Source organism: Pinus tabuliformis, chromosome 5_2 (genome assembly GCF_031772625.1).
Source record: "Pinus tabuliformis cultivar Carrire ecotype Pingquan chromosome 5_2, CPIR1, whole genome shotgun sequence".
NCBI classification, from domain to species: domain Eukaryota; kingdom Viridiplantae; phylum Streptophyta; class Pinopsida; order Pinales; family Pinaceae; genus Pinus; species Pinus tabuliformis.
The window spans coordinates 211,616,316-211,628,793 of record NC_142306.1 but is presented as its reverse complement, the minus strand read 5'-3'; the positions used below and the strand labels follow the sequence as shown (position 1 = coordinate 211,628,793).

The following is a 12,478-nucleotide window of genomic DNA, read 5'->3' as shown; positions in this document are numbered from 1 at the left end:
TGCAACTGTTTCCATATGGCTATCCTTAATGACACAGTTAGTCTTGAAGAATTGAACTTACATGTCGTGATCAGTAATCATTGAGACAAAGACCAATTTTTTCTTAATTCCTGGAACATACAATACATTTTTAAGGTGTCTAATATCTCCGCTAGGTAATTTTACAGGAATGTCACCATGTCCTTTGATCTCATGTCCACTATCATCTCCTAAATAGATTTTTGACCCACATGAAGTTTCTTCAAGAAATTCAAACCAATCCTTCTTACCAGTAATATGTGAGGATGTGTCAGAGTCTACATACCATATGTCATCCTCATATTCCTCTGAAGCTGAAAGAGCACAATCGACTATAGATAGTTGAAGTTCGTGGCTATGATCCTCGTCTTCCTTAACGAAGTAACCCTTATGTTTTCTCTATTTGTTTCTTCCTTCGTCTCCCTGCCTATTATAACAATCTCTAATCTCATGTCGAGGTTTTCCACAGTAAAAACATTTCTTGAAGGGAAAATTATTCCTAGACATACCTTTAAACGTTCTCTTCTGAAATGTGTTGGCTCCTCTCTACTGCTGCTGCTGCGGTTTCTCATGCTGCTTCCCTTTAAACTGTCTCCTTTTTGCCATCAGAGCAAGGTCATTGCTCCGAGATTTCAAATTTTTTCATCTCGCTTCTTCTTGTATCAGAATCCCTGTCAGCTCTTCAAATGAAGGGGCTTTCTCCCTTGCTGACAGCCCTGTGATAAATGTCTGGTAATCATCAATCATTCCATTCAACGTGATTGTGACCAGATTTGAATCGGAAACTTTCTCTCCGATATCTCCCAATCTGTCCTTCAGATCTTTGACTCTTGAAATGAATCCAACAACGGATTCATTCTCCTCCATCTTCAATGCAAAGAGCTTTCCTTTGAGTGACAAGACACGGTTTGAGTTCTGCGTCTGGTATAGGTTTTTAATGGTCGCCCAAATGTCAGTGGCCGATTTACAGTCTCTAATATGTGGGATAACATTGTCCTTAATGGACATCTTCAATATGACCTTTTCTTTTGTCTCCCTTTTATCCCAATCTTGTTCTTGTGTGGTTGATCTCGATCTCAGCTCATTTCCTGTCATGATTGACAACGCATTTTCACTTTCAAGTAAAGTCTGCATCTTGAATTTCCAGTTGTTGAAATTTGATCCATCGAGTTTGCCAGACTCGTGGAGATACGATTCTAAACTTTTATTCATATTGACTTATACCAGATCCGAACCTCTTTTTGGCTGAAAAAAAATTGTACCTTCAATGCGCCACCACCGGGCAAGTCTGATCTGCTGCCACCGAAAAGATCCAGAACTCCAATGCGCCACCACCAAGCAAATCCGATCTGCTGCCACCAGACAGATCTGGAACTCCAATGCGCCACCACCGGGCAAGTCCGATCTGCTGCCACTGAGTAGATCAGGAACTTCAACGCGCCACCACTGGGCAATTCTGATCTGCTACCACCGAGTAGATCAGGAATTCCAATACGCCACCACCAGGCTACTTCGATCTACTGCCACCGAACAGATCTGGAAATTCAAAGTGCCACCACCGGGCAACTCCGATCTGCAACAAAATTGCAAATCTTTCAAAGAGAAAGAGGTTGGCGCTCTTCAATAGCGAAATACCTGCGCTAGAAACAAAATCGATGCGAGGGACGAAATTGGCGCGATTAATCGTTTATTTTCTGCACCAATTGTACTTTTTGGCACGTTGGCATGCTTATCACCCTAAAAAATGTACTAAGCGGCGCGACTGTTCATTAAAAACCCGCGCCAACTCTTCTTTCCGATCAAAAATGGCGTGAGTGTTCACGTCAAAACCACGCCAACACTTTCTTGCGCTCAGAGATGATCAGTCATCTGAGGCCCGTCTTCAGGTGTTACTGCAGTCCACCTGATTCTACAAATGCACCACTACAGTTCTGTAATCAATGATGCATCCTAAGAAAAAAAATTAAGGCTATCCCTACTCTGTGCTCTGATACCAAGATAAAAATCAGATTTGAATTAGAAAGGAGTTACAGCTCACAGGTGAGTACTGCACATGGAGACTATACTCAAACAAAGAGAAATCTCTCCGTACACTCTACTATTCATCGAATGAATGATTACATTATTAAATACATCACTAGAAATGAGGTAGTTGCAAACAAACTCCTAAACTCTATGAACAAATCCTAAACTAAGGAGATACGTTACAACTTATGTAACCATTTCTCCATTAATACAAAATAATATTAATTATTTTCAACTAATAGTAAGCCAATAAACTAATAATAGTATGTTCCAAGCTTGCCCCAATGGATGAGAGAGGGGAAAAGACCTCCTAATAACCCCAAACAATTATGAAATTAATATAAGACTATCTCTCCAAGCGACCACCTGTAAATACATCAAAACCCCTTAACAAATAGTTCTATGTACATAAGATTATCAATGACTCGGGAATATCTCTCGGTTTATGAGCTTACCTTCTAAATCCTAGAGCAGAACCTCTCCCATAGTTTTGATATACCCTCATATAACCTGGAAAGAGGCGACAACATGTGAGTCTCATCATCTATCAAATTTCCAAACACACATAGAAAAGGGAAACTATTCACCTTGCTTGAAACCACATGACCAATGTTACCTACCTTCTCGAGACTGAACATCATAATCACGGGCCCATGAGGAATCGCTACCAGCGTGAAACCTTCAACAAACCAAACCGCCATTACAGAACAACAAGACACCTAGGGTCGACTGTAACAATGAACTCACCGAGTGTCGAGAAATCTTTTAGGGGGTAAAACCCTAGACCCACACGACTCACGAATCAAGGGGATGAAGCAAGAAAAATGGCACAGGAGAGTAGAACGAGATGGCATATGCATTCAGCGCCCTCCCTCTAGATCACGCCCGATGTCCCAGTGTACCAGAGACAGCTAACCCAAGGCTCGATAGTAAATGCCAAAGCACCGGAGGCCATGTGAACATTTAAGGCTAATCTCCTTAGAAGCATTGTGGACTATGCAACTATTAAGCACACACAAGGTTTGCAAGGCGTTACGGTGTCATTAATCAATATTAATGTTTTACTCAATGTAATATATATATATATATATATATATATATATATATATATATATATATATATATATATATATAGCCAAGGTTTTCATATTAAACCCTTTTTTATATTAGGTTATTTTTAAATTTTTAAGATATGACTGTTACAACAAAACTTGAGGAAATGTTTGGAGTTTGAGAGATTTGATCTCTTTAGAGCTTTTCTAACATAATATAATAGGACATTGCAATATCTCTTCCATTGCAAAATTATACCAAATTCAAAATCAATTATTAATTAATGAATTGTGCAACCTGGTTTTCCTTCCCCTTGAGGTGCTTCATGTCAAAGTTGAATTCGCTCAAGAACATGGTCCATTTGCCCTACTGAGCATTTAAATTAGACTGGTTAAAGAAGTCGGCAAGGATACTATGATCCGTCAATAACAAGAATTTCTTCCCTATGAGATAATGCCACCACATCTTGAGCGTGTGCACTACTGCGGTCGGTTCTAGATCATACGTTGTGTATCCTTGTTCATAATCATTTAGTTTGTGTTATTCATAGGCTATGACCTTTTCTTATTGTGTTAAAACACCACTGACGCCTTCCTTACTTGTGTCTATACATACCACAAATGACTTTTCTCGATCTGCTATCTTTAGCATCGGTGCGTAGTGAGTAGTTATTTCAACTGCTCAAAGCTTTGTTGGCTTTTTGCTATCCAAAGGAAATCACGCCCCTTTTTCTATAGTGAGGTCATCGACAAAGCTATTTTTCAAAAAATTTCAATAAATCGGCGATAATACCCTCCGAGACCCAAAAAGGATCTTATGTGAGAAAAAAAAAATTGTGTGGTCCATTCCATAATAGTTTTGATATTTTCTAGGTCCACTGCTATTCCTTCTGCTAATATAACATGGCGTAGGTACTGGATTTGACTTTTATAAAAATCACACTTGCTAAACTTTTCATACAGTTGATTATCTCGCAAAATGTGCAATACGGTTTTCAAGTGTTGCTCATGTTATTCCTTATTTTTTGAATAGATTAGTATATCGTCAATAAAAATCAGTACAAATTTATTTAGAAAAGGTCCGAAAATGTTGTGCATTAGACTCATGAAAGTGGTCGGAGCATTGGTAAGGCCGAAAGGCAATACCATGAATTCGTAATGTCCATAACAAGTTCGGAATGTTGTCTTGCAGATGTATTCATCCTTTATTCTAATCTGGTGGTAACGAGACCTTAAGTCGATTTTTGAGAACACACTAGCTCCATGCACTTGATCAAATAGATCATCAATACGAGGTAAAGGGTACTTATTCTTGATGGTCAGCTTGTTTAGCTCATGACAATCAATGCATTATCTTAGAGTTCCATCCTTCTTTTGTACAAAGAGCAGAGGGGCTCCCCACTGAGACACACTAGGGTGAATGTATCCCTTATATAATAGTTCCTAACGCTGCATTTTGAGTTTTGTTAACATATGAATGTTCATATGGTAGGGAGATTTCGACACGGGAGCTGCACGAGGCACTAGTTCAATGGTGAAATCGATGTCACGCCTTGGTGGAAATCGAGGAATGGATTCAAGAAATACATTTACGAAATCCCGAATTACACGAATATTCTCTAAAGAGGTCATCGTATTTATGTCATTTTTGTACCCTACTTGGACAGCATAAATTTTCCAGCCTTTCCTTATGCATCTTCCGAGATGGTTGGCTATAATAGGATGTAATTTGATTTTCTTCTTGATTCCTTGAATTTCCTTTCGCTGACATGACTCAGTAAGATAACTTACATATTTTTCTCTGCAATCCACCAGGGATGAGCAACCTTCCAACCAATCCATCCTTATTAATACATCATAGGAACCCAAGGGAAGGATGTTGAGATTGACATGGATGGGATGTCGTGAAACTGTTATAGGGCAGTTTTTTGTTTTTACAAGCACCTTCCTTTTTGTTCAAGTGGCTAGTTGAACTAGCCAAGACTTCTTAAATTTACTGCTTTGGAGCTGGCATTTCTCTACCACTTTAGGACAAATGTGATGCAGGATCATGTGACTTGGAAGGAAAAATATTCAAACTTATTCCAAAAATCCAAACAAATCTACAGGCAAAGGAGTGGGGTCCTTTAGCCATAAATTTCCATGCTTTTCTAGTTTAGCATAGGGATAGAATCTAAGGATAAGATCATTTTGTAATAATTGTTGTATGGATAAAGGTTCTCAGGGGGATGTCTCACAGAACTATTAGTCATAATAACTAAGTTTCTATTTTAAGAACTGGTTGCTAAAATGAACCAGTAGATATGTAATTGGCATGCTATTGTAAAGGGATAGGGACCGAGTGGGATTTATCTCTTATTTTAAAAAGGAAAGGATGGGACATCTCTGTATGGTTGATCCCAGAGATATTGTGATCTTCAAAACTCTCTATGTGCATCTGAACTTACGGTTCTCTGTTAACTGGTATTTGTATGTGTATTTGGTTGTGGTTCTTTTCTTCTGTGATTCGGCCTTGTGCTTCCTATTAATACTTGCTTTAAGCTCGTTGGTGTGGTTTTCCCTTATATCGGCACTATTTCTCTTATAAGCATTGTTGAGTTCCGTAAGCAGAAACTTTGTTTTTCATAGGAAAACTATGAAAATACTTAGCCTGAACGAAGTTCTGGACCTGAAATCTTATTAAATCTGGCTCATAGCCGTATCGGGTCCAAACCACTATCGCATCATAGAAGCATAGTGGAGCGGGAAGGACCTTTGGAATCACCGAAGTCCGAAACTCCAATAGCTCAGACCCGAAATACTATAGAGCAGGGTGGATAAGTTGTTGGGTCTGCGAGGCTTATCACATCGTGAGACCAGAGCAAGAGGAGCCTAGCATTTGGAGTATTGAAATCGCTGATAGCGATTGTCGAGAGCTCATGTGTTATTGCATCAGGGAATGTTAGGCCCCTATACTACTAATGTAACCCCTTATTGTTATTAGTACAACCCCCTTATTATATTGTTGTACCCATGTAGTCCCCATATTGTTACTATTGTCCCTTATACTACTAGTGTAACCCCTTATTATTATTAGTACAACCCCCTTATTATATTGTTGTACCCATGTAGTCCCCATATTGTTACTATTGTGCCCCATAGAAGCCGACTATTGTTATTATTGTGCCCTTACATTATTATTATTATGTCGGCTCTCATTATATTATGATCCCTTAGACTCCTATATATAGAAAGGAGGTCTTGTCATTTGAATCATCCAATAATTTTTCATTTCTATAATGTAATGGAGGTTTCCACCTCGAAGAGGCTAAATTATAAGGCATTCAACTATCTTTTCTATCTTTTTGTGAGTTGGTTTCATAACACTTGGTATGAGAGCTTTGGATTCTAGGTTTTGTTGCTCCAAACAGGTCATCGTGGCATTTGCGCTATAACTTTTTTCTGCAACATTTCAGATGATAAAAAGAAAACCCATTTGGGTTGAAATTGTTTTGAACCTCGGATCTGAAATTTAGAGCTTTTCATACTATATTTTTGGAGATATGATTTAAGTAAGTTTGCCTTTGTGCAGACTCCTTAATTTCATTCCAAATAGGTGACCTGGGAAAAATTGTCATAACTTCTGTTTTGAGCATCAGATTGAAATTTCATAAGAAGTTACAGAAAGAGGATGGACTGTAGTTTCTTGTGTATAGTTTTTAGACCCAAAGGTCAAAACAATGACACGTGAAACTTCATACAAGTTCGCTCTTTTGAAAAGGTATATAATCGGGCCATCTTGGGAGATTGTGCATAACTCTTTCTTAAAGAATCTAAATTTGATTAGACTAGTGGGAATGGAAAGAGGATGTAGAGGGCTACTCCAGGTCACAACTTTAGAACTGGAAGAACCGAGATTACAAAGTTATAGTCGTTTCAAGATTGAGCTCCTAAAATCAAGAAAATGTGATATGAGGAAGTTTAATGGCAAGGATCTGGTAAATTGGATACTTCAGATGGAGCAATATTTTGATCTACATGGTGTACCACTGTTACAAAAGGTATGTATTTCATCTTCATATTTAGAACTGGATCAATTTTTATGGTATAAAGGGCTTTTTTCTCGTAAACCACTTGTTACATTGTCAATTTTCACGGAGGAAATGATAGCACATTATGAGGAGGCAAAGGGAAACTCCTTCTTTAGCCAATTGATAAATCTCAAACAAAAGGGTTCAATGGAAGATCACATTGAGGACTTTAAAAAATTGAATAGAAGGGTAAATTATATTCCAGAGAAGCAAAGGATTGATGTCTTCATAGGGACTTTAAAGGATAACATTCAACATGAGGTTCGTTTTTGGGAACGTGATTCATTGGAGGAGGCATTCGAGTTGGCAAGAAAAATTGAAAGCGAAATTATGGAAACAAGGAATCCTGCCACTCATGACTATAATTATGGAAGCATTTCTTCTCCTAGCCTTCCACAACCTACAAGGCTTACACCACAACAATTGGAAGAAAAAAGAGAAAAAAGGCTTTGTTACAATTACGATAGAAAATGCACTAAAGGTCATAAGTGTGCTGAGAAGAAATTATTTTACATAGAGTATGAAGAGGAGGAAGAAAGGATCAAGAAACATTAAAAGAAGAGGATATACCCGAGGACCCAACCCCAGAGAAAGAAGAAATGAATCCGACCATATCTTGTGAATCATTGGCAAGAATTACCACTCAAACTCTCATGATAGAAGGACATATCAAGAAGAAAAAGGTTCAAGAAGTGAAAGATCACATCGAGAAAGAAGAAATGAATCCAACCATATATTGTAATGCATTGGCTGAAATTACTACTCCTCAAACTATCCAAATAGAAAGACATATCATGAAGAAAAATGTTCAAGAAGTCAAAGATCACATCGAGCATCAAGAAATGAATCCGACCATATCTTGTAAAGCATTGGAAGAAATTACCACTCCTCAAACTCTCAAGATAGAAGGAAATATCAAGAAGAAAAAGGTTCAAGCACGGAAAGATCACATCGAGCATCAACAACAAGTTCTCCAACTTTTAATGGATAATGCCACTTTGGTGCAGAATCGAATGAAACAACAGGTAGATCAACATTAGAGTGAAAAATGTTTTGATGTAGGAAATTGTGTATTTTTACGGCTACATCTCAAGCAAGCTAATTATGAGAATGAAATGTTGGCAATACGACATGCACTTAAGAAATGGCGACTTTACCCAATGGGAAGACACTTCAAGGTAAAAATGGATCATGATAGTCTTAAATACGTTTTAGAACAAATATTATCTTTAGCATAACATAAAAATGGGTCACAAATATGTTGTGTTATGACTTTGACATCATCTACAGAAAAGGGAATAAATTTTTTGTTGCAGATGCACTCTCAAGAAAGGCTGAGGATGCAGAAGCATTGTTTTGTGCTATTTCTATTATGTAACGAGATTGGATAAACGAAGTAAGGGATGAATGGAAGAAGGACGAAGAAGTATGGTCACTCATTCAAAAGTTGCAGAAGATCCCAATTCAAACAATATTGCCAGAACTTGAAGAGGAAGGAAAAATCATATTGGAACCTGGAGCAGTCACAGAAACAAGAACCTGATAGCTATGAAATCGATCAGTTTCAGATTATCTCATCAAGTGGAAGAACTTACCCGCTGAAGATTCCACATGGGAGGACAAGAATTTTATACATAAGCATCAAGAACTACTCAAGTGTTGCGGACAACACTTTTTGAAGGAGAGGGGCATGTTAGGCCCCTATACTACTAGCGTAACCCTTATTGTTATTAGTACAACCCCCTTATTATATTGTTGTACCCATGTAGTCCCCATATTGCTACTATTGCCCCCTATACTACTAGTGTAACCCCTTATTGTTATTAGTACAACCCCCTTATTATATTGTTGTACCCATGTAGTCCCCATATTGTTACTATTGTGCCCAATAGAAGCTCACTATTGTCATTATTGTGCCCTTACATTATTATTGTTATGTTGGCTCTGATTATATTATGACCCCTTAGACTCCTATATATAGAAAGGAGGTCTTGTCATTTGAATCATCAAAGAATTGTTCATTTATGTAATGTAAAGGAGGTTGCCCCCTTGAAGAGGCTGAATTCTAAGGCGTTCATTTATCTTTTCTATCTTTTTATGAGCTAGTTTCATAACAGGGAAGGGCTATCGAAAGGCCGATAGTTAAAGTGTCAATAGTGTTAATGCGTATAGCGCATTTCTTTGAAAACTTGCGCCGATAGTGTATGTTTGGGTATTAATAATTCCCTTTGTAAACCCGCCGATAGTGTAATTCTTGGGAATTAGCACTACGACCGTTGATAACTACCGATAGTGTATTTTGTAATTCCTATGGAATTACGGCTCCGGTAGTGGAAAAGAAGCTTTGTTGTGAAATTTGTTCCCGATAATAAGGGTTGGGGTGATTTAGAATGAAGACATGATGATTTTTGGAAAAAAAGGGAAACTTATGAAGTAGTGAGTCTAACAATAGAATAATGATACACCAATTGAAGCAGAAGGAGAAATTTAGCCAGAGTTAGAAGGAATTATATCAGGTTTCGGTTGTTTGTCTATATCGCCTCCACGCAGGCCACCATTTGTGGTATTAGAGCAACCTATTGACACTGAATTGAATCTTAGAAGTATGAGAAGGAAAGTTAATATGGCTTAGAGAGTTGGAAGAGGATGAGGATGTGGTGGAAGAGGACAAGGACGTGGTGGAAGAGGACGGCCAATTGCAAATGCTGAAGTGATGGAATCTATGCAACAGATGCAAGCTAGATTGGATGCATTAACAACAGGGAGAAATATAGATGATGGAGATGTTAGTGAGCCTGAGGTTGAAGCTACAGAGGAGGAAGTTGTAGCAGTTACTCCTGAGATGAGATTCTTCTAGTCAGTGTTGAGATCCATAGCTAGGCCAGAGACTGAGGTTTCAATATATGAAGGAGGACTGAACCCATAAGAATTGATATATTGGATTAATGGCATGGAGAAATTCTTTGACTATGAAGAAACAAAAGATGAGAAGAAAGTAAAGTTTGTTGTCACCAAGTTAAAAGGCCATGCAGCACTTTGGTGGGATGGTGTGTAGGCAGAAAGAAAGAGACTTGGCAAGCAAACTATCAATAATTAGAGCAAGATGGTACAAAAATTAAGAGGTAAGTTCCTACCAAGTAATTATCAGCAAAACTTGTTCAGACAAATGCAAAATCTTAGACAAAGGTCTATGACGGTGAAAGAGTACACAGAGGAATTCTACAAGGTAAGCATAAGAGCTGGAGAAACTCAGGATACAAAAGAGAAGGTGGCTAGATATGTGAATGGTCTTAGGATGGACATTCAAGCTGAGATAATTATACTGTCTCCTAAAACAGTAGAAGAAGTTTATTAGATAGCACTGAGAGCTGAAGAAAAACTCATGAGGAAGCAGTCTGCCAGAGGGAGAGGTACTTTCCATGGAAGGGGAATTCAAGGTGGTAGAGGAAGATCTACAAAACCTAAAGATGGAGCTAGCAATAGCTCAACCCAACATGCACCCACAAGAGGTGATGCAAGAGGTAGAGGGAGCTTTTCTAAAGGAAGAGGAGGGAGAGGAAGAGGAAGAGAAGTAAGATGTTATAGATGTAACAAACTAGGACATAAAGCTTTTGAGTGCTTAGAGAAAGCAGAAACAAGTAAGAGGAATGCCATTGTTTCTCAAGCTGAGGGAGAAGAAATGGCAACATCAGCGATAGAAGAAGAAAATATACCAGAGAGAGGAGAATCTTTGGTAGTTAATAAAGTATTTCTCAAGCCAGCAAAGGAGATAGTTGAACCATCACAAAGAAAGACTTTATTCAAAACAATGTGTAAGGTTAAAGGAAAATGATGTCACATGATCATTGATAGTTGCAGCACTCATAATTTGGTCTCTATAGAAGTGGTGGAGAAATTGAAGCCAAGGACAATGAAACATCCAACACCTTACAAGATGTCATGGTTACAAAAGGGACATCAACTATTAGTGAATGAACAGTGTGAAGTGGAGTTTTAGTTGGGCAAGTATAAAGATAAAATTGTATGTGATGTGATGCCGGTGGATGTGTGTCACATATTTCTTGGAAGACCTTGGCAATATGACAGAGGAGCTATGAATGATGGGAAAAGAAACACCTAGAAGTTTGGAAAGGATGGTGTCAATCATATGTTGTTGCCTCTGGAAGAAGAAGATGCATCAAGAAAGAAGACATCCAAAAACTCTCTTACTAGAAGGCAAGGAATACTTGAAGCAGATTAAAGAAAATGAGTTAAACTTTGTTGTAATTTGCAAGCTGTAATAATGACTTCTACTAAAGTTTCTGATTTACCCATTGAAATTCAAGAAATGTTGGAGAACTATTGTGATATTATTGTTAATTATTTGCCCAATGAGTTACCACCCATTAGAAGAATTAGCCATCATATAGATTTCATTCCTCGAGCAAGTCTACCTAACAAAGCAGCTTATAGAATGAATCCTATAGAAAATGAAGAAGTTAGGAAGTAGGTGCAAGAATTGCTTGACTAAGGGCTAATCAGAGAAAGCTTGAGTCTTTGTGTAGTACCAACACTATTGAGTCCAAAGAAAGATGGAGGCTGTAGAATGTGTACAGATTCAAGAGCCATCAAAAAAATCACAATCAGGTACAGATTTCCTTTACCTAGAATTGAAGATTTAATGGATTGCTTGAGTGGAGCAAAGTATTTTTCAAAACTAGATCTTAAGAGTGGGTATCATCAGATAAGGATAAGAGAAGGAGATGAATGGAAAACTTCCTTTAAGACAAATGAGGGATTGTATGAGTGGAGAGTAATGCCTTTTGGGTTGTCAAATGCACCAAGTACGTTTATGAGACTCATTAATGAAGTTCTTAAAGAGTTTATTTGGTAAATTTGTAATAGTATATCTGGACGATATATTAGTTTACAACAGGTCTAAGGAGGAGCACATGAGACATCAGAATTATGTCTTACAAAGGCTACAACAAGAGAAATTATTGTTGAATTTGAAGAAGTGTTCATTCATGAAAGAAGAACTAGTGTACTTGGGTTTTTTTATTTCTACTGAAGGACTGAAGATGGATCGAGAGAAGATCAAGGAAATCAAGGAGTGGCCTTTACCTAAAAGTGTTTTTGAGGTAAAAAGTTTTCATGGTCTTGCTAGTTTTTATAGGAAATTTATAAAGAATTTTAGTAAGATCAATGCTCCTATTATTGAGACCAAAAAGAAAGATAAACAACCATTTAGATGGACTGCTGAATCAGAAAAGAATTTCCAACTATTGAAGAAGAAGAACACTAAAAAGACTATTTTGGTTCTACCTCGTTTTA

At 37.8% G+C, this 12,478-nt stretch overlaps 1 protein-coding gene across 1 annotated transcript; it reads right to left on the bottom strand.

Annotated features, from left to right (window-relative positions):
• Positions 1-660: 660 nt before the first annotated feature.
• Positions 661-1,230, bottom strand: LOC149158304 (uncharacterized). The gene has a single exon (XM_089433942.1). The coding sequence runs from the start codon at positions 1,228-1,230 to the stop codon at positions 661-663; it is 570 nt and encodes a 189-aa protein (XP_089290068.1).
• Positions 1,231-12,478: the final 11,248 nt, after the last annotated feature.

Excerpts from the sequence above, each read along its gene's own strand:
- LOC149158304 (XM_089433942.1), bottom strand. The coding sequence starts at position 1,230 with ATGAATAAAAGTTTAGAATCGTATCTCCACGAGTCTGGCAAACTCGAT.